The following is a 24904-nucleotide window of genomic DNA, read 5'->3' as shown; positions in this document are numbered from 1 at the left end:
TATCTCCTTGGATTGCACGCGAGAACAGATTAAAACCTACCACAGTCAGTGTGTTTACATAGCTATCGCTCGTGTCAAAGCTCATTTGCATAATCCTAGCACCCGGTGAAAATACATCTTCTTCCGTTCAGGTTCGTTTGTTGACCTTCTGAGTAGTGGCAAATAGCTTCCTTTAATACTTGTGTACACTCTAGATCCAGTTTTGAGGTGAAGGGTGCGTTAAAGTTGATCAACTCTCAAGACTTGCGAGACTCCAAAAGTAAATAGTGGCGCCGGTCGGCAGAAATTAACAGTAGCCGTCGTCCTGACCCTTCAATAAATTCTGCTACAGAGGTAGCACTAGAAGAAAAAGAAAATGGCAAGTTTTCATTTACCGTTTAATGGCAACTGAATCCTGTACTACTGCCAAGACTACTGGGAGCTTGAGGGCTATATGCCCGAATTTGAGAAACAACAACAACGATCACTTGCCGCTTGCATCGCTGGGAAATGAACCTGAATGAACACGACACGCTTGAATGGAACTATGTTTTGCGATGAATGATGGGCTTTACTTCTGTTTTATGCTCGATGCTTGTCTTTTAGTATCTTGCACAGCGCATAAAATAAACTTCGGGATCCGTTTATCGGGCCGTTTATACAACGAAAGCTGCACCGGCTTCGTCAAAATGTCACACAAGTTGTAACGTGACCAATAACCCGGGAGGGGGTACTCCCTTATACGGGCTATATAGGTATCTGTATGTGAGGCCCCAAAGGGTAGGGTTTTTCAGCCGTTTCGGTCATAAATAGGGTATCGATTTTGGCCATTTTGGTTATAAATTGGGTATGGTTTTAGCACTCTAGTCTTGAATTGGGTATGTTTCTTAGCAGAAGCTACTTTTTCATCATTATCAATAAGACCTTCAACAAAAGCCCTTCATAACGTATGTTTAGGGCAACTGTGTCAGCCGCAACGGTCATAACTAGGCTATCGAATTTTTGGTCAGGTCATAAATAGGATAGCAAAAAACGCAGATTTTGGTCATAAAGAGGGTAAGGGTTTTGGGAAGTGGGCCGCACACCCGCAATCAACATTTCTGGAAGTACCCCCCCCCCCGGGCCAATTACCAGGGGCCGAGGGCAAATCTCCTACCCCGCGCGCGCCGATCATTAGATTTGGCAAGATTTTCTCATTTCAATATTGATGAAATGAAAAAGCCACCCATTAATTTTTTGGACTAGTGCAATCTTTTCAGTATGACCGAACGACGACAATCATTGCACCTTATCTACCTTTCCTCGGAAAATATAAGGAGTTGCTGATACCTGAGGGCTGAGGAAGCAGACATGGACCTTAAATTCACTTTTCCTTTCCCGTTATCAGCCGTTCGTTTTTCATAGAAAACACAATGGAAGAAAATCAAAAGATGGGACCAAGAAACCTTCCAAAAAACGTCCATATCGAAGCGCGTGCAGATGCTGAGAGGCCGATTTCTCACTTTGTGTTTATAGGACTACTACCCTTCCCATTTTTTCTGACGACACCAGAATTATTGGCCATAAAAATAGTTTGTCTTTGACTTCTCCGCCTCGCGAAACATATATTTAAGTAATGGGACATGCACTCTTACTGGTATGGGACTCAAGCCTTGGTGCCCGGGAAGTACTCCCTAATATGGGCTATGTAGGAATGGGCGGTCCCAAAGGGTCTGGTTTTTCAGCCGTTTTGGTCATAAATGGGGTATAATTATCAACTTCTTTCAACAGCAGCAGGGACGTCGGAGCCGGGGGAGCTGGGAGGGGGCTTTATCCATTTCAAGCAAAAAATACTTGAAATAATAATTTTACAAATATCTCTAGACCCCCTACAAGTAAGCGCCTATGGCGCTCGCTTGTAAGCCCCCCCTCCCTCCAATTCAAAATACGCTCCTCCATCCCTGAGCAGGGGCCCTTGATTTTAAACGATAAGCTCCGACCACGCGATTCAATATCACGATGTTCAAGGCCATGTGAGATCATTTTGAAATTCTCCTCAAAGCCAGAGAGCGGAAGTCTTCTTTAATGAACTTGTAAGCTAAAGGACATGCTGAAAGAATGTCATAAATAGATTCAGCAGCTCGTCAATCTCAGTGCAGCGTCGACAAGTCACAGTGTAACTGTCACCAAACTTTTCCTGTTGTAAAAAAAAACATGTACGGCCAGTGGTGTGTGCTGAACTATTCAGTGATGGTTATGAATATAAGTCTGTATTAACAATACTTTTAATTCAGATATGTTAATGCTCGCGATACATGATATATGTAGAAATGTTATCAAATATGTATTTTCTCTCGGCTATTATGATTTTTACAGACACCATGAGGATGTAACACTGATGTATGCCGGATGCGATATAACACCTTTAATAAAAAGCCTATCGCATTTTAGGACAATTACGTTCAAAGTCCACACCCTCGCTTGAGTCCCATACCAGTAAGAGTGCATGTCCCATCACTTAAACATATGTTTCGCGAGGCGGAGAAATCAAAGACAAACTATTTTTATGGCCAATAATGCTGGTGTCGTCAGAAAAAATGGTAAGGGTAGTAGTCCTATAAACACAAAGTGAGAAATCGGCCTCTCAACATCTGCGCGCGCTTCGATAAGGACGTTTTTTTTGGAAGGTTTCTTGGTCCCATCTTTTGATTTTCTTCCATCGTGTTTCCTATGAAAAACTAACGGCTGATAACGGGAAAGGAAAAGTGAATTTTAGGTCCATGTCTGCTTCCTCAGCCCTCATGTATTAGCAACTCCTTATATTTTCCGAGGGAAGGTAGGTAAAAATTGAAAAGGTGCAATGATTGTCGTCGTTCGGTCATACTGAAAAGATTGCACTAGTCCAAAAAATTAATGGGTGGCTTTTTCATTATCAATATTGAAATGAGAAAATCTTGCCAAATCTAATGATCGGCGCGCGCGGGGTAGGGGATTTGCCCTCGGCCCCTGGTAATTGGCCCAGGAGGGTACTTCCAGAAAAGTTGATTGCGGGTGTGCGGCCCACTTCCCAAAACCCTTACCCTCTTTATGACCAAAATCTGCGTTTTTTGCTATCCTATTTATGACCTGACCAAAAATTCGATAGCCTAGTTATGACCGTTGCGGCTGACACAGTTGCCCTAAACATACGTTATGAAGGGCTTTTGTTGAAGGTCTATTGATAATGATGAAAAAGCAGCTTCTGGTAAGAAACATACCCAATTCAAGACTAGCGTGCTAAAACCATACCCAATTTATAACCAAAATGGCCAAAATCGATACCCTATTTATGACCGAAACGGCTGAAAAACCCTACCCTTTGGGGCCGGGTAATTGGTCACGTTACAACTTGTGTGACATTTTGACGAAGCCGGTGCGGCTTTCGTTGTATAAACGGCCCGATAAACGGATCCCGAAGTTTATTTTATGCGCTGTGCAAGATACTAAAAGACAAGCATCGAGCATAAAACAGAAGTAAAGCCCATCATTCATCGCAAAACATAGTTCCATTCAAGCGTGTCGTGTTCATTCAGGTTCATTTCCCAGCGATGCAACTGGCAAGTGATCGTTGTTGTTGTTTTTCAAATTCGGGCATATAGCCCTCAAGCTCCCAGTAGTCTTGGCAGTAGTACAGGATTCAGTTGTCATTAAACGGTAAATGAAAACTTGCCATTTTCTTCTTCTTCTAGTGCTACCTCTGCGGCAGAATTTATTGAAGGGTCAGGACTACGGCTACGGTTAATTTCTGCAGACCGGCGCCATTATTTACTTTTGGAGTCTCGCAAGTCTTGAGAGTTGATCAACTTTAACGCAACCTCCACCTCAAGACTGGATCTAGAGTGTACACAAGTATTAAAGGAAGCTATTTGCCACTACTCAGAAGGTCAGCAAACGAACCTGAACGGAAGAAGATGTATTTTCACCGGGTGCTAGGATTATGCAAATGAGCTTTGACACGAGCGATAGCTATGTAAACACACTGACTGTGGTAGGTTTTAATCTGTTCTCGCGTGCAATCCAAGGAGATACCCACCGATTTGAACTTATAGAACGGTTTATTAAGGTATGAAATTTACTGTGATGTGCTTTTTAGGCTTCATTTAGACCCAACTTTTGAGATTTTCCCCGGCAAATTTGGCTGAATTTTAGTAGGTGATCAAAGGCCTCGGAGTAGGGTGTCTTCCAGTCTCGCTGGTAAGCTTAGAATTTTTCGAAAAGTTTCCATATTTCGTCAGTCAAAGTAATGAATGTACCTTAAAATTCGTATGAAAGCGAAATTCCGTGAGTTGCATTTTAGGTGACGTAGCACGCTTCACAAAATCGGTGAGTTTTAACTTTCTGATCACGGTCGTCAACCTGAGTTCGGCCAAAATTGAATTTTGGCTCGTAGCAAAGGAAAAATAAGGAATTGGAAAATAATAAATTGCTTTTTATATATATGTGTCAAACTCTTTTCACTGAGAAAAAATGAAGGAAAATTATTTTTGGTCCCGGAGTCTTGTGGACCGCTTTTAGCGGGACTGCCACTTAATTATCTTTCAACTGCGAAAAAAATCCTGCAATGGGAGTCATGAAAAAAAAAAAAAAAAAAAAAAAAAATCGTGGAATTGCTTTCTACTATGATAATTAATCTTTTTGATTTTAAAACAAATTCTTGTACAAGCTATTGCCCTCCAAACAAAAAAAATCCATGCACGACTTGAGGGTGTGAAAAAGATTTCATGCTCCAGAAAAATTGGTCAAACCCCCCACCCCACCTCCCTCAAAAAATAATGGTCCGTCCCTAATCAGCATCTGTTATTTTTGGCAGAGTAGTTTTCAACTGACTATTTCAAAAGCAAAGTCATCATTATCATAGCGGAATTTGCTTGTTTTTGCTTACCATTTTGATAGAAAAGCCGCCTCTTTTGCACACCTTTTATTGACAATAAGTATCATCATCATCATAAACTTTATTAATGTGTCTTAACATCTAGCCGATGGGGGGAAAAACCCTCTACTAATTGGGGACACTTAATATAATTAATAACCTACTAACTATTTTCTAATGAACTATTAAAAAGCCTAACAATATAATTAACGATATAATATAGTTAAAAACCAACAAACTATTTTCTAATAACAATCAACTAATGGGATAAATTATTAAATAATTATTAAGAATTACAAAGGATGCAGTCGGAACAATTGTCATCTTCTACCATCTTCTTCTTTCACATATTTTTTTAAGAACAGTGCATCGTCTTTGTAAACCTTTTGAATGAAGTTTAATGAACACTTTTACGGAAGAACGTCAAGCATTACCAGAAGAGATGTTAACCAAAAAAACAAGTATTGTTCGTTCAGTTCACGTTGTGGCGGGAGTAAAGATACTCTGATTTTCCTACACTTTCATATACCTCAATTTGTGAAATCTCTGTCTTGTTATATACTTGAAGCCTAAGAAAGTTGCGCTTTTCGGGCGGAGTCTCCCCATAAAGGTCATTATAAGAAATACACTACTCCCCGAGGGCTTAAACTCGGGAAATTCGTCAACTTGAATAGCAAAATTGTTTTTGGAATCTGTTAGCATTCCCAGAGAAGTATAGAATGATGCCAAGAGGTTTGAATAACACTTTTGTCGGAAAATCTGCGGAAATCTTAGACCGGGGGCATTGGAGTTACGATCACGTTATGGTGACAAGACTGGGTTTTCAACTGTTCCCACGATTAACTTTTGACACAGGGAGAGTGCAAGCATTAGCCTCGTCTGCTTTCATCAGTTAATGGAGTTATTGTGTTGCTGCTATTTGGCTAGTGTTGCTTCAGAGAACTGTATGCTGTCGATTCGAGGTAATTTACTTGAAATTTCATCGTGCAGTTTTAAGAAATATGTCAAACACGAAAGACCGTGCTTGGCCACATTTCCAAACATTGAGAAGAGAGTTGAAATAGGACGCGTAGCGGAGTATTCTCGACCAACTTCGAAGTGTTTGGTAATGTGGTCAAATATTGTCTTGAGTGTTTGATATATCGTCTCAATCGAAACTAAACTAAGGAGAAAACGGAGAGAAAAAATCATAAAAATCTATGCTAATTAATTCAAACACCGTCACGGTCATGATTTCCTTTGTTTAAATTTGATGAATATTATTAATGAGTTTGAGGAGCTTCCCTATAAGCTTTTTATTCTTACTTAACTAGTAGTAATCCAAGATTATGAGTGCGTTCGACGCCGTCACTTAAATATATATACCTTAAATGATTTCACTAACTGACTTACAACCTCTGTCTATTGCTAAAATAAACATCTGTCATCAACAACCAAGGTTTTACAGACAGATACATCATAGTGTCAAAGTACATGCCAATGAAGCGATCCCCTGTATAAACTACGATTTGTTAATACGGTGCGTGACGGCGCCAGTTTTCGTAGACTCACGAAAAATATTTACATTATTTCGTGCTAAATGTTTTCAAATTAACTGGTAATGTTTAAGCGTAAAAGGTAATTTGTAAAAGTATATATTTTTTACGTACATTATTCTCAGCTGGAAGCACAAATATAAGCAAACATTTGCAATCGCGTGCTGGTTTATCGTAAGCAAACTCCGTGCTACTTATTCGAATATTTCCCCTGATGAATAAAAGTAGACAGTATTTTTACATTGCCGTTCCTTGCTTCAGGCTCACGGTCATGGATCCTGTCTTCAGAGTACTTTTCCACCGATTCCAAACAATATTCGAGCGAACAATATTCGACCTGATGAAGACTGAGCTATCTGTCGCGACTGGATCTAATCAACAAATGCAATCAAACTACAGCCAATGAAATATAGCTGTTCCCATGGTTAACACCCCAATTGCAAAGCCAAGGCGATTCAAAGTCGTGTTCGTGAACATATAAAATAAACTATAAACCACGAGGTAGCTTTAGAAATCCCCTTTACAATGCTCACTAGCTCAGACTACTACGAAAACCACGAGGTGCGCGATAGTCTTTCCGCATATGACGTATGACATATGACGTCATTCAAAATGGCGCAGAAAATGCAGACGTTCGACGAAAAAGTTTCAAAGTCTCAAAAGAAGTCACCTTGAAACCATAGGACACGCAAGATTATGAACTACGTTCTGCGACCGCAATTAAAGTTCAATTATGTCGCAAAGGATAACTCTATTTTGAACACTCATTGTACCACTTGGAGTTCGGTAGTTTCCCTTTGTGGTGAAACCCTCCCACTGAAGCAAGAAAGCTTACATTTCACACACCCAAAAATCTCCCTTAGTGCGCTGGAGAATCGCGAACTAGACACGAATAGAATTATAGGATTGACTGCTGTACTAAAAGATGGAAAAACATAGAAAAACAAACCTACATAGAGCCGAAGTTTACGTATGTCCTTAGTAAAAAACGATGGAAAGACCATTCTAAGAACTAAATACACACAAAGTGGTGTCCAACAGAGGAAAAAAGCAGTCACTATAGAGATGAACACTTTCATCACAATTTGGTTCTGTTGGCTGTTACGCATGCTAATGCTTTGTTGAGAAGTTTCATCAACTAGTCTCCCTGCTGTTAAAGATTTCATAATTCTAGAGTAAAGCACAATTATCAGGATAAACGGAACACAGTAAAATATTAAAAATCCCACAGTGTAGAATATAGAGAGGTTTAGTCTGGCCCAGGAAAACCTACAAAACGTTTGAGGCCCGTCTTGCACGATTTTAGGAAACCACACGTACGGAAAACCAATTGATAGCGGGAAGATCCATGTAAACAACAATAAAACGGTCCGGAGTTGCGTTGTTAGCATTGTAGCGTGGAAGGGATGTACAATGGCCACGAATCTCTCCACCACGATCAGGACAATGCTAAGAACTGAAACCGCTTGTGAAATTGCTCTGGAATACATTCCCAGCTTGCACACTAACGTAGCCATGGAACCGTCGATGGGACTTCTCCCTGAAAGCATCCCCTCAGTGGCGTACAGAGGCCAGTTAGTCAGAGCTGAGAGCAGATCAGAAACGGCCATGTTCACGATGAAGTAGTTAGTGCTGCTTCTAAGATTGGCTTTCATCAGAACAGACATTGTAACCAGAACATTGCCGACAATGGCCAAAATACTAACCAAGGAAATTACTACTGTGATTGTCGTCGAGGCGATAGGAAAATATGTTGATTGGTCCTCAAAGTCACCGATACTGGAGTTGTTCATGTTGCCTTGTTGGGTGTTTTTCCTTCCTTTAACTTCACGGACGACAATTTTAGAACACCCAAACTCTCTTTTCATTTAGCGGAAGTTTAAAGGTACGTTCTCCCACACGCACACCTGCCAGTCAGATTAAATTTGTTATTAAAGCAACTTGAAAGCACTATCTTAGCTTCGCTTTCAAGCAGTATACAAAACTTGGCCAATACCCCCAAAATATCTATTACAATAACTCGTTAATGACACTCGGTGACATGCTTACTCATCTTAAATATTGCTGTTCTCTAATAACTAATTTTTTTGCAATTTTAAATCACTCCTTAATCGGGCGTTCAATTTTAGGTTAACCAACTTAAGCTCGTTTAGGAACGTGAAAGCAAATCCGTAATTTAACAGGAAAAATACAAAGGGAACTCCTTTGGGTTTTGTATTTATTTACCCTTTTTCATGTGTTCTCCTCTTGTTTTGTTGCATAAAAGAGTAAATAACACATTTTTAAGACGTGACAATGTGAATTGACGAATGTGATGACGATCAGGTGTTTGAAATAACTATGACAATTAGTGATTTCAATCTTAACTAATGCATGACAAGCTACTATCTTTGTATAAACAGAATGCGATTCCACTCTATCTGAATGCAAATTTTAACAGATGCCCTGCAGGCCTTTGAGTAATTATATCTATTCCTACAACTTGCATTTCGTTTTTAAAACGAACTTTCGGGTTTACACGCAAACACTTTTTAGTTTTCTTTCCATCCTATGTGTTTACTTTACACAAAGCTTTTAAATGTAGAATTGAATGAACAAGAATTTAAAATATAATATATTAATTACTGGAAAGAGGATGTTCGACTTTTTTTATTACTCCTACCGTAACCATCTTCATAAAATCTAAACAACTGAGAAGAAACAGTGAAATTCATGTCATTTTTTTTTTTCATTTGACCATTCTCGCTATCACATCTTTTGGATAGAAATAGTTGACACACATGGATATTGTTTGGTTAATAAACAGGTGAAATTGCTTTTATATACATGTCTTTTGATGAAGTAAACACATTAGCGATAATACAAGTTTCAGTCACGTTTCATCTGAAAATACTCAATAAGAAAAAAGTTAAACCTCCCTCTTTCTAATATTACGATGAATTTCTTCAGGCGAATCAAAACTGTTCTTTCTTTTGTCCCGAACTTATGAAGTCTACCGTACAATTAAAGCTTTCGTGCTGTCTTTGTTGTACACGTATTGCGAGAAGTATTCTAGCTATGTAAATTTTGATGTCATTATAAAGTGAATGACGAACCGACTGACGAACCCCACTTGAGGAAAACACGGAAAAGAGCTAAATTACGAAAACAAGCGACGATTTTACAGTCTTCGAAGATCCCGCGTCCGGCGCTAACCAGTATTTAAAAGAGAGTGTTTTCATATAGTCAGTGATAAACGTAGCAAACCACTCTTGTTCCATCGTCTTTGCCCGTCCATACCTTTATTTGTGTTTGAAACATGCCTTATCAAACACGCGACCTAGGGCGAGCGCAGACGCTCTTAGTAACTCTCTGTTTACTGAAAAAAAAGTCTTACTCGAGCGAGAAATGAAGTTACCGTAGCTTCAATGCCCCACAGTCTAAAATGTTCTCAGAGTTTTCACCAAAAGCCTTAATTATTCAAACCTCTTGACTGTATTTTATATTTGACTGAAAATGCTAACGGATCCCAAAAATCAATGGAAGTGATTTCACAAATTGAGGTATATGAAAGTATCTTCACTCCCGCGACAAGGTGAACTGAACGAATAATACTTTTTTTTTGGTTAACACCTCCTCTGGTAATGTTTGTTGTTCCCCGAAATAGTGTTTATCAACTGTTCCCACGATTAACATTCACAAGGGAAAAGTGCGAGCAGTTGCTTCTGGTTTTGCCAGTAACTAGACTTATTGCGTTGCTGCTATTTGGCTAATGCTGTTTTTTTTTTGTGATTTAAACCGATCTCACTTTATCATTTTTCTTCCAGTTTTTGTCACAAGACTTGCCTTTGTTTGAGGGCATCGTGTCAGACTTGTTCCCAGGCATCACTCTGCCATCTCCTGACCATGGTGTCCTGGAGGAGGCGCTCAGAAAGAACATCCGGAAGATGGGACTGCAGGCTGTACCTTGGTTTGTTGACAAAGTTGTACAGGTTCGTTCAAAGTTTAGTGCTTTCGAGGTTTCCTAATTTTCAAGGCGCCGTTAACATGGTATTAGTAGATACTGTTACCATCAAGTTGGTATTAAAATGGAGTAAAACTATGTTGATATTGTCGAGTGAAACAAAATAATTTCCTGGATGCTCTTTGGTCTTTGGAAATATGGTTAGGCACGGTCTTTCGAGTGTGATTAATTGCGTAAAACAAAAGAAATTCCTGGAAGCTCCTTGGGATTGACGCGCGGTTTGAACGTTTGAAAGCAGCCATTATTTTATCCCCAGCATGTGACTATCATCGCAGTACGAAATGCTGCTGGCCCAGCATAGTTTATGTTGAAAATAACTGGAGATGAATTCAAAACATCCATCAGTGATACTCTTCCTTAAAGAAACTGGCGTGCTCAAAGTCGTTGAAAATTCATCGGGTTAAAAACAGGAAATCATGACCGTGACAGTGTTTGGATATCTGATCTCAATGACCGTAGATTTTTACGATTTTATTTCTTCGTTTTGTTCTCAGTTTTAGTTTCGATTGAGAAGATATATCAAACACTCAAGACAGTGTTTGACCACATTTTCAGACACCTCGAAGTTCGTTAAAATACTTCGCTAAGCGTCGTGTTTTTAATTTCCTACTCGGTCTCTGAATATGTGGTCAAACATGGTCTTTCGTGTGTGATAAATTGCGTAAAACAAAAGAAATTCGTGGAAGCCCCTTGGAATTATGATCATCCAAACCTCACGCGCGGTTTTAGCGATAGAAAGCAGCCATGACTTATCAACAATATGTAACGTTCATCACAACATGAAGTGCTGCTTGCCTAGCATAGTTTATTATCAGAATAGCTGGAGAAAAATTCAAAACATTGATTATACTTTTTCCTTAAAGAAACTACGGGCACTGAAAAAAAAACTGAGCGTTTGCCATTTACAGTACATTAGTCTCTGTCAGTGTTTAACTGGCCTTACAGCTTGGTCAGTGTTTGATATATTACATGGCACAGTCTCCATTCCTTGCTGCTTGAATTTGTTGTTACTGATTAGGTGTACGAGATGATGTTGGTTCGCCATGGCTTTATGATTGTGGGTGATCCTATTGGTGGTAAGACATCAGCGTGGAAGGTTCTTGCTGCAGCGTTGTCTGAACTGGGCAGGGACGAGGATTCAGACGAAGTACCGGTATGGAAAAACTATTTGTGAAATAGGTTAAAGGTTTTTGTATATAATTGATGAGTTTGTCTTAATTTTTGTAGGTTTGATTAAACTTGACGGTACAGTTACTTCATATTTGAGCCCTGCTTTTCGTGTCATGTTTTGCATTTGGAGAAACACGTTTCTTTCATAAGTGCCTCCTTCTACCCAGGTGGATTAATTGAGGGAAAAGCGAGACTTGTACAGTTCAAACTCTATTGATCTGTGTCTGAAACTATATCCTTAACATCAAGCAAAACTGACGGAATAAGAGAGGATTAATGAGAAATTTAAAAAGAAAAACATATGGAAGAAAACGTGAAGATGGTTTTTGTGCAAGCCAAGTAACTCTTTCGTGCTGTTCATTTAGAGATCATAAAGAACTTTTAAGCTCTCATAACCCAACGTCACGTAAATTTGCAGGTACAGTACAGGATCATCAATCCCAAAGCGGTCACCATGGGCCAGTTGTATGGAAGGTTTGATCCCGTATCGCACGAGTGGTCAGATGGCAAGTATTTCCCTTGATGACTATTTGCCTTTCTATTTGTTGAAATTTTGGAGGAAGTTTGACCAGCATAAAACATTCAAATAATTGTCTACTTTATTGCTAACCAGGTGTACTTGCGAACACTTTCCGTGAGCATGCAAGCTCCGTCAGTGAGGATCGAAAATGGATTGTGTTTGATGGTCCTGTTGATGCTGTGTGGATCGAAAACATGAACACTGTACTGGACGACAACAGAAAGGTACGACAGTAACAACCAGAATTTTTTCGAAATTGTTACGTGCTTCGACGAAAAGAAGCTTTGATGTGTTGACTTCGACTGTGGTCGCCCTAGGGAGAGTAGAAAATGAATAACTGTACTATTGCTCTTGCAGTTGTGTTTAATGAGCGGAGAGATCATTCAGATGAGTTCACTACAGAACATGATTTTTGAACCTCAAGACTTGGAGCAAGCTTCACCAGCCACGGTCAGCAGGTAAGAGACAGTGGCCGCGTGCCAAATGTGACGTGAATTGGATTGTGTTGTTATCGTTCGTCAAGAACGTACCGTGGTTTGCTTTCTTCATTGTCATTACTTGTTGTTGATCTTAAAAGAGTTCACCCCTACTTTGTATCAATTGAAAGATAACTCCGTTGACATTATGGTTTCGTCCTGTTGTTTAACAACGATTTCACGAAAACTGTTGGCCCTGTCAATTTTCAGAAACGGAATTGTTATATGCGAGGCGTTTGAAACTAAGAGGGTACGGGGCTATCGTATAAACTTCATTTTTAGGGAGTTTGACACGCTATTGTAGTTGAGTTACAGGTAATCAAATTATCTCCTTTTATTCAGATGTGGAATGATTTACATGGAGCCAAGTCAGCTGGGCTGGGAGCCACTTGTAGCGTCATGGATGGAGAAGGAGTATCCGCCAAACCTCAGCACTGCCAGCAAGAACTCAATCCAAGTATGAATGCAAAATAACTTGTGTCAACTGACTGTCAAGTTCAGGTTTTGACTTCAATACATAAGTAACGTAGAACCGCTTGTTTGTTGTTGTATGATTCAAGTGAGTCCTTGCCTTGATCGTATTTCTATGTTAAAGATCCCCTTGGCTCAGAATGTTTGTTTAATGTTTTGCATTATTGTTATTATTGTTCATAGACGGATTCGGCTAAGGTGTTTTTGTCCTTGTTGTCACTCAATTCAGATCATGTGATGATTCATTTGTGAGGTTGCAATTGTTCTGTTTGTACATACTCCCCTGCAACCAGTTGGGTGTGACAAATTGCACAATTGTAATTGCACAATTGTAATTTCCCTAATGAATCATTACGTGGTCCGAACTGGGTAGTGACAAAGATGTAAACGCGTCAGCCGAATTCGTCTATTATTAGATACTCTTTACCGCTCCCTTCTAATCATTACTTTTCATGAAAGACTTACTGCTGATTATTGACACGACGTTTGCGTAAGTTAGGACGCAGGTCATGCTCTGAGGATTACACAGAATGCTACAAACCATAACTCCGTGGAAGCTTAATTGTTATTAGAATGTTATTTCTTTCTAAAGTCACTGTTTTCTTCTTTTTCTTAGCTGTCTCTGTAACTATTTTGGCTAGCCTGTAAGAAAAAGAGCAGAACAATAAAATCTGAATCTTGTGACTCGGTTTTGTTTAATCCGTAGATGATGTTTGATTGGTTGATTCCCCCGTGCTTGGAATTCGTCACCAGGCAATGCCGTGAACTCGTGCGCACCTCACCAATGCATATGGTGAAATCCATGCTCACCATGTATTCCATTCTGCTGGACGAGCTTAGGTAAGTGACTCGACTGCTTTATCACAAGCAGTTACAAGAAGCTGTAGTTAGACAGACAACCATTTCACCAGACTCGCCATTCATTGTAGACCTTATTAATAAATGGCTGCCAACTAAAAATTATTTTGTTATTGTTAAAATTAGCCCAACTAACCTCGTTTTTGAGTTGATAATTCAAAAGAATTTTTACTCTCAAACGAGGTTAGTTGGGCTAATTTAAATGCACACAAAAGAATTTTAAACTGGCAGCCATTTATGAATAGGGTCTGTAGCATTTGAACAAGTCCCGTTTTTGGATAATCGTCGTGAAACCGACTGTGTTTTGGATTGTTTATTTATCAAACCAAACATGGCATGCAAGCACTATTAAGCATGCCGAAAGTTACCATGTCAGCTTGCTCATTACCAGAGAGCTGCTTAATGTTTCTAAGCAACGAACCACTCTTGTAAAACAGTGGACCCATTCCATTATTATATAAACGACGTTATAGCTGTGTTGAATAGACGACGTCTCTTGCTATGTGGAATAATCTGACTTATTATATGGCCGTGTCTCACAAGGACTGGGAACTATCGAATTCATGAATTTCATTGGCTGAAATCGATATTGAAAGCGGTTTGGATTTTCCCATCTAGACCGGAATTTAGACCAGTAATGTTTTGCGGTGAAAAAGTTGCAAACTAAAATGCAAAAATATTGAGTATTTTATTTTACCAATACTCATTTATGGAAGTGCCAAAAAGCGTGTTGAGAAAAAAAGTAAAGAGGACGAGTAAGCTTTGACAGAATTAAGTTCAGCTCAACGCCGTTCGCAAGCAAAATGTCAGTTAGTACAAACCAGTTACATTAAACAAATTTAAAAATTGTGCTTGTTTGCCATGTAATAAACATCTTATTAACCGAGCTTAGTCGGTCTGTGTGGGAGAATCTTGACCTCGGTCGTGTGAACAGAGCTCACTGCGTTCTGTCCTTGGTCAAGATTATTCGATACAGACCTGCTCGGTTAACAAGAGCTTGATATCGAATTTGCGCTCAACAATCATAACAGATACAGAAGGTTGGTAAAATGTAACGCTGGATCGTGGTAGGCTCGATTTCCGCCCGGCGCTCTCTTGAGTCCGGTGTATGTTCCTCCTTGAGACGAGAATATAAAATGGCTTCGGGAAAGGTTCGCGTGCTCCTTTCCCGAACTGCAGCTGGCAATCGAGCCTAGATCATGGTTGATTTATTATTTTTCTTAGGGAACCACCTCAGGAGGAGAAGAGAAGGACCGTAATGGATGAAGAACAGTTTGAGACATCTATGGACGAGAAGCCAGCCAAGACAGAGACTGAGATCATGCAGTGGCTCCAGTCCCTTTTCCTGTTCTCTCTGTGTTGGTCGATCGGCGGGAATCTGGACACTGATTCCAGGCTCAAGTTCAGTGATTTCCTGAAAGTCTTGGAGGCTGGCACTAACAAGCAACACCAAAGGTTGGAATAAAAGTTATCTTAACATGAACGAAGACGTTGAATTCACCACGCCTATGTTTTCTTCGACTCACTAATATGTCAAGACTCGCTAATATGTCAAGCAGTAACACAACAGCAACAAAAGAAAGAAAGAAATTAGAGATTTGATAGGTTGATTTCTCGTTACTTTTAACTTGAATAAAGTTAAATGTCCCTAAAGCAGGCTTGTGTATGAATTGTTAGTTCAAAACACGGGTACATAAAACCGGGCTCAATGAGCGAAACACTCAGTTAACATTGTGTTTAATTTATTCAGACCCAAAGATCTAAAGCTTCCAAAGAATTTCCAGTTTCCTGGAAAAGGAGTGATTTACGACTTCTTCTTTGACAAATCAACCTTCGGTACCTGGCATCCATGGGAGAAAGAAGTGTTTATCGAGGAGATCCCAGCCAACGCCAAGGTGGGTCACATCCTATCTTTGTGGAAAGGTCTCTTGCCAGGGCAAGATCCTTGATACATACGCTCTGCTTATAAAGTTCGCGTTTTCTTTCAACCTCCCAACCTAACATCGCCTTCAATTTCTTAATCAGTGTTACTTTGATTTATAGACGCATTTTATATATGGAAAATCTCTTTTGTCGTTGGAGTCTTTTCGCTTGATAGAAACCAATTTACTAATTTATTCATTTACACTCAATTGAAAACCGCTCAATGACAATTGATTGCTTGTCTCGCATTCAATAAACGACTTGATTGCGTATCATATCCAATTTCTAAAAATTAAATTCAAATGTTAGTTCATGTGCAATGAAGCATTGTTCTCAGTCAGTCCTGTTCGCGGCGTTTTGTTGTGGAGAATTTCACAAAATTGCTGGTGGATGATCTTGGAGTGTTTCCATGACCGCAGAGGTTCTAAGAATGGCAGATTTTGAGCGTTAGGAGCTACGCCACAGTTTGCGCATCCTGAAATGTTTAGCTTAAAGTTTTCAAGTTCGTCGTTTGTTATCCGTGATAATCCTTAACCATCCTTGTTCCTTTATGGTTTATTATTATCTCTTTGGATTGTTTCTATCTTAGTAGACTGCTATTTTCAGGTTTCTTGTAATTTAAAAGTAATTTTGGACGTGGCCAAAACAACTCAAAATACCGTAACTGAGCTCCTGTAACACTGAACTGTGTATATATTTTTTTATGTACTTGCAGCCGAATGAAATGATCATACCCACTACAGAGACAGTTCGTCAACGTTATTTCTTGGAGTTATTCCTCAGTCACGAAAAGCCATTGCTGTTGGTTGGTCCGACGGGGACGGGAAAATCAGCAATTACCAACAACTACATTCTGCGGATGCCTGCAGAAAAGTAAGTCAAATAACTGGAGATTTTGGCTTAAATCTGTCTTGAAGGGCTAGTTTCCATTAGGGATATGAATACGTCGCGACTCCGGATCGAGGGGTCTTGTTCAAGGTACTGACCGAGGTCATGCTTTTCTCTCACAATGCCTCTCTCTTTATGTGACTTTTTCAGGTACATCGCTAATTTCATGAACTTTTCTGCTCAGACGACTTCAAACCAAACTCAAGACATGATTCTTTCAAAATTGGACAGGTAATAACTAACGTGTGTTTGGTTGGATAGCCAAGAATTTTTATCCGGTGGTGGTTTTCTATTCACTGTCCAAAGTCTATCTCGCTCGTTTGATTTGGTTTTGAGTTATGTTAACGCTCTGCTGGTCACAAAAAGGTCGAGTAACTTACTCTAAGAGGCAGAGCAGAACTTTTTTTAATCAAACACTGAATTAGGACAAAGCTGAAACTGCTCGTTTTTCTACGTTTCGTACCACGTGCATGAATTTGCTTCGAGGTCTGATTGGTCCAATGTATTGTTCACGTTCGTTGTGATTGGCCAGATGGGATTGCTTTGACTGGGTTTTTACAGTTGAAATTCAGTACTCGTGTGCAGGGTTGAACCCATAACGGGATTTTATAGAGTTAAACTTCAACTTGTAATCGGTTGGTTGCCATTGCGATTTGCTTGAAAAGCCTACCGAAAAATGACGAGCCAAAGGAGATTTCGCTGCACTCCGTAGCATTATAAATATAGTTCTGGTACCATTTGATGAAGTAATGCCTCTACCTTCTTTCATCAGCTTTTGATCTCTGTGATGGTTCTCTTTGCAGGCGGAAGCGTGGTGTATATGGACCAGCCATTGGTAAGAAGGTAGTGGTGTTTGTGGATGATCTCAACATGCCAGCTAAGGAGAAGTATGGTGCCCAGCCCCCCATTGAGGTCCTGCGACAGTGGATTGATCATGGATACTGGTTTGACAGGTAAACTCTCATGCGTCTGACCGCTGGCCATGTGTGGTTTCCCGGTGAGGCCTTAATCTTTTAAAACACGATTGTAATGGCCGTGATCTCGTAATTTTTGGAAAGAAAAGTCATGTGGTTCTTAAGATAGAAACAGAGAAACTGGAAGTTGGACAGCATACATTACAAAAAATTTCGGACGTTAAAATTTCGTCGGTTTAATTTTCGGACAAAAATGTCGGTCACTTTGCTGAAACATAATTTGAAAATTTAAATTTATTTCTCTCTTGATTTGATTGACAGGAAAGACACATCAGTACTTACGCTCGTTGACCAGTTGCTAGTGTCAGCCATGGGTCCTCCCGGAGGAGGGAGGAATGAAATCACTCCTCGGTTCCTGAGGCATTTTAACATCATCTCTATTGACTCGTTCAGCACAGAAACAATGAGAAACATCTTCTCTGTCATCATGGACTGGCATTTTAACAACCATGGCTTTGAAATGCAGATACGACGGTTTTCAAAGGTACAGTGAGACTTATAGTGTCATCCTTCTTTCAAATTGTCCCTTAAAAGAAGTAATTTTTTTCTTTTATCGCTTTTCAAATTGCAACTGGAAACTAGCAGCGATAAACGCTTTTATGTATAAGCGATGGCATCACAGTTGATTAACATATCATTCCTTTGGTTGTATTTTACATTTTGTCTTTTGTGAATGGCTGCTAGGCGCGCGGGACGTGAAAGAGTACTGGTTTACCGTGCCAGCCCTTAGATAGAATACGTTCCAATGTCTGGCAAATTTCCGCCGTGCAGCCTTGAGCACCTACATGCAGGCATCCATTAATAAAAAGGCACGATTAAGGGAGGGTTTGAGGGGTTGTGGGAGGGGACCATAAAGTCCCTTTTGAAACTCACTGGAAACCACATCCACACTTTGACGACTGAACGAAACGCTGCAGCGAGGAGAAACGCTTATCGTCCAGTAGGTTGACCGCTGATCGTAAAGAACAGTACGCTCATAATTGTTTACTTGGTTACATGATATTTAACTGCATTTTGAAAAGTAAAAGTTAACGGAGTGAGATTGTGCCTATATGACAGAGTAGTCAATTCTCCTTTCCAGTTAATTACCTCAGCGCTCGTACTTTATCTTTCAGATTATAATCAGCGCCATCACTGAGGTTTATACTCAAGCCATCACTAGCTTCCTGCCCACACCTTCTAAATCGCACTATGTGTTTAATCTCAGGGATTTTGCCAGGGTTGTACAGGTTCGTATCGCAATGCATTACAAGAAACTGTCGTAATCTTTATCTAAGCCACAGAATTACACCTACGGTTTGGCAATTTGTCTTTGAAACTTCACCGAGTTTTTCATTCGGGCTTCTCAAACTATCTAGCAGGATTAGGGTTTTCTGCATTCGTCTGAAGTCCTGTGCAATTGTTGATGTACCGTACACGTCTAGACCCTAGCGGCTTGTATGGTTCTGTTGTGTCTGTCTGTACATCTGTTGTGTTTGTTTGTACAGTATCCCCAATATTGTGACCTAACCTCTTTATAAATTTCAGGACGTTTCTCTTTTCAGGGAATTCTTCTGTTTCCTGGTATCCGTGCTACAGACCCAGGCAAGTTGATCAGATTGTGGGTGCACGAGGTTTACCGCGTTTTCTACGACAGATTGGTGGACTCAGCTGATCGACAGTGTTTCTTCGAAATAGTTAAGGTAGGATTCCACATTCTTCAATCGGAAATCCGCCGACAAAGCCCCAGAGTTTTCGGCAGACGTGCAGCTAGGCAATATGATATGACCAGGCCTTGGATGCCATACTGAAGTGACAATATACTATTTAACAAATGGTAAACGCCATAGCGTGTACTATTGAGTTATGGATGCACGCGGGAGGTTGCTAAGCACGAAAGAAGCGTAAGAGTAGCTAGCTTCTTGACTGCTTAGCAAACCTCCTAAGAGCATCCATAACTCAATAGTGCACGCTATGGCGTTTACCATTTGTTTTATAACATACCATTGAGACATTGGTACAACAGAAGTCCTTTTATTGAGCTACATCACAAAAAAATGTTCGTGTAGTCTTACATGACAAGACAAAACAAGCGCGCGAAAATTCAATCATGACAACCGACTGCACACCAGTAACTCGATAAAGTTTCATCTTCACACAACTGTGAAGACAGTTTCGTATTTCTGGGAGAAGGACGTCGGCCATTACTTTGGAAACAATGTCTGTCAAAGGATTTCCATTGTAAACATTAGCACACAAGTCAGCAGCGTACACCCATGGGCAAATAGTAGACGCTAAATTAACCAATCAGAGCGCGCGCTTTGCTTTAGTTATGTTATAATTGCAGTTGAACAAGAAATAAGTTTAAAGAATCAGGACGTCTATTGGTACTTCTACTTCTCAGATTTGCTAAACAACACTTAACTGTTGGACTGCTCAGGCCTGACGGTATTTATTTAGATTCTCATTTCGTCACGAAGGCTTGCCCACGAGATTAGGCGAGTGAGAAGCTGAAGATTAAGATTTTCAATATTTCATTGATGTCGGTTCTAGTGAGTCGACCGTGTCCCAAATCGTCTCGTTCACCGATGTGTGCACTATGGCCTCTGACTGTTGTCTGTAACTGTGTGTACCGAGTGAAGTTAAATTAACTTGTGGCCAAGGTTTTTCGAAAGAGGGATAACGTTATAATTCACTGCATAAATCACTATCCAGCGGATACCGTGGTTTGTTTTGTTAACACTTATCCACTGGATAGCGATTTTATCCGGTGGATAGCGTTTTGCAGCCTTCAAACTACTGGGGCCTGGTGTACAGAGGCGTCATTGTAGTGTGTTTTGTTTGTGTTGACTTCAGAATGTCATGGCGTCAGAATTCAAGGAAAAGATGAACAATGTTCTTGAACACCTGGCAGGCAGAGGAGGCGTGGTTACTGATGACAGTCTCAGAAGGTAGCGGTACACTTGTTTGGATATTCTAACTCTCCCATTCCCTATAGTTTAATAGAGGCAATGGTTAAGAAGCCCGGTAAACATCTGAGAAGAAAACAAACAAGCTAAGATTTATGTTGGAAGTTCCTTGACCCTGCTGTGGACATCTTTTGTTTTATGCTCATAGACTATGCATGAATTACATAATCGCAGTGTTGTTTGTTCCCCGTCTGGGAAGTATTGGGTTCAACTTTGCTGCTATTAATATCTATACAATAAGAACTTTTTTGAAAGTATGGAAAGAACAACTTCCCACCTTAAACAACTGTCCACTCGAGAAATCTTGGTTGTATGTTTATTTTCAGCTTGTTTTTTGGTGACTTCATGGACCGTAAGGCGAATCCTCGTCTGTATGATGAAATACAAGACACGGAAGGTCTTACTGCGGTAAGACATTACATTTTTTTTTGTTCTTGTCGTTATGTGTGGTAGCTGATTATTGAACTTTATATTATGGTCTTGAGCTTATATTCAGTTATTGCAAACGGACCGTGTCGTTTAAAATGATACGTTTATGACGTCTTCCAGACGCGTGTCAGCACCCCCATTCCCCCTTTCAATGTTGGAAAATGGTCACATGAAAGTGTTTTGTCAACATTGCACAGGGGTGGGGAGGGGCAAAATGCGTATAGTATGACGTTTGCCAACCCTTGTTGCCAAGGCTGTAGATGAAAGCGTCCAATTTTGTTTTAGGTGAGGACATTTTGATCAGCTCCTTGATTCTTACGGTATTAGAGCAAACCTATCATTTGTCATAGAAAGGGTTAAGACCCTTTTTGCTGAAACGTCTCATCAAGAAAATTCATAAATAGCTGAGCCTTCATCATGTTCACTCCAAAACCATAATGTGTGCCGTCATAACTGTGAACTCCAAAGGTTAAGTTAAAAGTGTCAAACACAGGAACACCGATGGGTTCAAGAAACTCCCTCATATCGCTGTTAAACCGAGATATTTTCCCGTTGCCTTGAGATTCAAGGTACGCGGTCGGTTTAAGGCTCCCATGCGCATGCGTGGTGAGCCACACAATAAGCGGCCATTTGCTTGCTGCTTGATCTTTCAGCTGTACCATTGGTTTAAGGTAACCAGTGAATACTTTGTTAGCATCTAACCCCATGTGAAGCCCAACTCCTAGAGCAATCACAGAGTTTGTCTTGTTGAGTTTTGCGCGGACCTTGCTGAGCGCCAACTCGGCGTATTTCATGCTATAAAATTCGTGAAAAGAATACTCGAACTCGTGCTTTCCAAGGCAAAATTTCCCTGGCGGCAGTTGAGAGATGTTTTTAGCGGTTTTGCCATGACAAGCTACTTTACCTGCGTCTACAAATTGGATGTCGCCTGAACATAGTTTTCTGTGTGTTTCGTCGATGTCTTTGACTAGACAACCAGTTTCTCTGTCGTCGGTGAATAATATGATCAGTGCATTATGGAAATGCCTTACTAAAGAATCACCGATTAACTCGACACTTGAAACTTGTTGAGACAACAATTGGCAAGCTTGTTTGCTGGTGAAGTTTTTAAACTGGCATCCAGAAGAAGGAACGAATTCGGTCAGCTCCGCGACTACCGTGGTCCTAAAATCCGTGCATCTGTCGCACACGCAGTTTTCCTTTCCTGATCCGCACGTAGCAGACACGTGATTGCAACATGGAGATGAACTGAAGGGGTCGCACAGAGAGGGAATGGCTGCACCGAAATCGGGTGCTTCCATTGGGAACATGTTTCCACAATGCATGTCTTCTCTGTGTAACGTTATCGGTAATCCTCGGAGCTTTCTGATCCTTAAGTCTTGTTCTCTCCTGTGAAGTTCATCTTCGGATCGAAGATCGTGGCGTGGTCGCCATTTTCCATTCCGCATTTGTCGAATAACGTCGTTGCACTTCGTCTGTTTGTAAACAACATTGATCCAAAATCTGGCCACTGAGTCGGTAAATTCAAATTGATGTTGTGAAAAAACATGAAACGTAGCAATAATAAGCAGTGTTGCGAAGAGTACTTGAAAAGTTCTCCAGTTGCAAACATGCGATGTTCGTCGAAATCCAGGCACTGTAAGTAAAAATTGCGTGAAAATTTCTACGTGCTGCGACAAACTGTTCACCATTTAACTTATTTGGTTTAAGCTAAACTACATCCTTTTTAAGTTTGAGTGTAAAGAGAGTTAGGAACGGGTGCTCTGATTCCACCTGAAACATAGCTGGTCGTACCTGCGCTAACTGAATCTCGTGTTAATAGCGGAATTGAAATCAGGCAATTAGCAATGTCTGCTATCCAGCTAGAATTATATCACTCTTGGAGACAATTTTGTTTCACCGCACATGGTAACTTCAGTAAATACCCGAATGTAAATTTTCTTTTCAGGTCGTGTTACTCGTTCCTAATTGGACCAGGCGTTAGTTTATTTTTTTCAAGTTACACTTTGACTTGAAAGAATACTGTACGCGCCACAAGAATACCTGTCGCAGATCGTTTTCACTGCTGATGCGTTTCATTTCGTTTGGTTGACTATCAAAAAAAAAAAAACAAAAAACAAAAAAAAAACTTCATAATAATCAAAAAGATAAATTCTTGTGCCATTATGGATTTTTTATTGGAAGCTTTGTTATACTATGTCGATGCTACCTCGTATGTGTGAGCTGTGAAACAAAAGCAAAATAATTATTTTCTTGCGAAACAGGCGAATTTTTCCAGCGAAATGATCGGTGTGTAAAATTATTTCTTGAGTGTTTTCTCCTCCCTCTTGCATCCTTTTTTACCGAAAGAAAGATGCCTTAATCTGTTGAATAATGAGTGGTGAGTTAATTGTGAAATTAGAGGAAACTCATTTGTTATAGCTGAAGCAGAAAGGTGCTGCCTAATTACACATTTCGTTCAGAAAAAAAATAAGGGAAAAGAAAGAAACAATACAGACGCTTAGACTTGTCCATCCTAGACCTTGGTTGTGTATGTCAGGTTCAGTCGTGGGGATATTTATAGCGGAGCCCAAGCGGAGTACTATAACTAAAAGAAAAGGAACCACGTGCATGCAAAGAAATGGCAAACCATGCGACTCTTTTGTGTTAGTAGAGACAACCGCTTCGTAGACTGCTAAAATTTCTTCTGCTGCGGTTGTAGACCAAGAAAGGATTTGCTTTTTGACCCTTGCACTGACGTGGTGATTTGCATAGTGTTTACAACGTATAGAGATTTGCTCGTTTTGTGTGTTCAATTTACTTAGTTTGGTGAAATGCTCATTGGAGAATTCTTTAAAGGTTATTGGTAAGAGACTGGTAAAGCTACGGGTGATAAAATGACTGCATAGCCGTCGGCAAAAGTGTTATTCAAATTACGTTTTAGCGTGAACAATTATTAAACTTGAACACCGCACGTCTTTGAAATTTTGGACTTCGGCTTCTAAATGTATTTTTTCAGCTTTACCTTGATGATAATCTGAATGATAATCAGTCTTAAACGAATTTTCTTGAACATTTCTTTCATTTGGCTATTCTTCGTTGAGACAGGATTTGCTATTTGATGCTCGGATTTAAAGATATGGATATAGTGTGAATGTAGTGTTCCTCGTTTTGTTCAATTTATTCGGTTTGTTTAAGTGCTTAATGGTGAATTTCTTTAAGGGATATTGTGTCGAGTAAATGAGTTACTATTTTATGGCAGCTCCGCTTTCGGGCTTGGCTAAATCTATGTATTTACAGCTACAAACAAGGATGATAAACGGGACCACAATGATATTCTTAGAAAAGCATAATAGATCATTTATCAACAGAGAATGTTACTTACCATATCGACCAAATTTTCTCAGTGCATTTCTGGCGTTGTTCGAAGTTTTTCCGCAGTTTAAAGGCATGTTTAAGGAGTTTTAAGGTCAAATTTGTTAGGAATTATTCTTGAACGATGTCATAGCTTGCGTTTAAGTCAATAGTGTGATCTTGAAGTCCTGGCAACCAGGACATTGTTGAAAGTATGCTACGTCGCAAGCTGCATTTCAAGACGTTTATGAAAATGCAAAGTGATGATTTTTCGTTGCAGTGAGTTATTACAGTTGTTATGTCACTAAATTTTTCTACTGCACACTTTTTTGCCCACTATTGCGCTAATACACTTAGTATTTGTAGAAATCATTTTGATGTACCGAAGGCAACTCTTTTCGGACAAATTTTCAATTCTGATTTCTCGGTTTTTCTCGTTTTTTTTTTCAGTCGATTGTATCTTTTTCCAAAGGTGGAGAATTCGACTGTTTTTGTATATCGGTCTTTTC

The 24904-nt window shown here is 39.9% G+C and overlaps 3 protein-coding genes across 3 annotated transcripts in view; 1 reads left to right on the top strand and 2 right to left on the bottom strand.

Annotated features, from left to right (window-relative positions):
* Window positions 1–24904, top strand: part of LOC110066611 (dynein axonemal heavy chain 3-like) — a 92387-nt gene that overhangs the window by 33361 nt on the left and 34122 nt on the right. Inside the window, exons 33-49 of the mRNA XM_089273777.1 lie at window positions 10209–10373; window positions 11424–11558; window positions 11994–12081; window positions 12189–12319; window positions 12453–12553; window positions 12914–13028; window positions 13749–13882; window positions 15125–15355; window positions 15651–15795; window positions 16539–16696; window positions 16862–16942; window positions 17515–17664; window positions 17947–18169; window positions 18801–18914; window positions 19230–19367; window positions 20521–20615; window positions 20960–21041. Coding sequence (XP_089129903.1) covers window positions 10209–10373; window positions 11424–11558; window positions 11994–12081; window positions 12189–12319; window positions 12453–12553; window positions 12914–13028; window positions 13749–13882; window positions 15125–15355; window positions 15651–15795; window positions 16539–16696; window positions 16862–16942; window positions 17515–17664; window positions 17947–18169; window positions 18801–18914; window positions 19230–19367; window positions 20521–20615; window positions 20960–21041 — 2286 coding nt within the window. The remainder of the gene's footprint in view (window positions 1–10208; window positions 10374–11423; window positions 11559–11993; window positions 12082–12188; window positions 12320–12452; window positions 12554–12913; window positions 13029–13748; window positions 13883–15124; window positions 15356–15650; window positions 15796–16538; window positions 16697–16861; window positions 16943–17514; window positions 17665–17946; window positions 18170–18800; window positions 18915–19229; window positions 19368–20520; window positions 20616–20959; window positions 21042–24904) is intronic.
* Window positions 4903–8395, bottom strand: LOC149102752 (neuropeptide FF receptor 2-like). The gene has a single exon (XM_089273778.1). The coding sequence runs from the start codon at window positions 8268–8270 to the stop codon at window positions 7167–7169; it is 1104 nt and encodes a 367-aa protein (XP_089129904.1). The 5' UTR covers window positions 8271–8395; the 3' UTR covers window positions 4903–7166.
* On the bottom strand, window positions 19683–24575 carry LOC110066623 (uncharacterized). Its single transcript, XM_020773849.2, has 2 exons — window positions 24427–24575; window positions 19683–22698 (listed from the first exon to the last, which is right to left on the bottom strand). Exons 1-2 carry the CDS (start codon window positions 24491–24493, stop codon window positions 21419–21421), a joined length of 1347 nt encoding a protein of 448 aa, XP_020629508.1. The 5' UTR covers window positions 24494–24575; the 3' UTR covers window positions 19683–21418.

This window comes from Orbicella faveolata, unplaced genomic scaffold (genome assembly GCF_042242905.1).
Source record: "Orbicella faveolata isolate gen_17 unplaced genomic scaffold, um_ofav_v1 contig_35, whole genome shotgun sequence".
NCBI classification, from domain to species: domain Eukaryota; kingdom Metazoa; phylum Cnidaria; class Anthozoa; order Scleractinia; family Merulinidae; genus Orbicella; species Orbicella faveolata.
This window is presented reverse-complemented; position numbering and strand designations above follow the sequence as displayed.

What these genes read in the sequence shown, in the direction of transcription:
- LOC149102752 (XM_089273778.1), bottom strand. Translation starts at nt 8,270, where the DNA reads ATGAAAAGAGAGTTTGGGTGTTCTAAAATTGTCGTCCGTGAAGTTAAA.
- LOC110066623 (XM_020773849.2), bottom strand. Translation starts at nt 24,493, where the DNA reads ATGCCTTTAAACTGCGGAAAAACTTCGAACAACGCCAGAAATGCACTG. An exon ending in GAGAAAATTTGGTCGATATG is followed by an intron (nt 22,699 to 24,426) that starts GTAAGTAACATT and finishes TTTTACTTACAG; the next exon opens with TGCCTGGATTTCGACGAACA.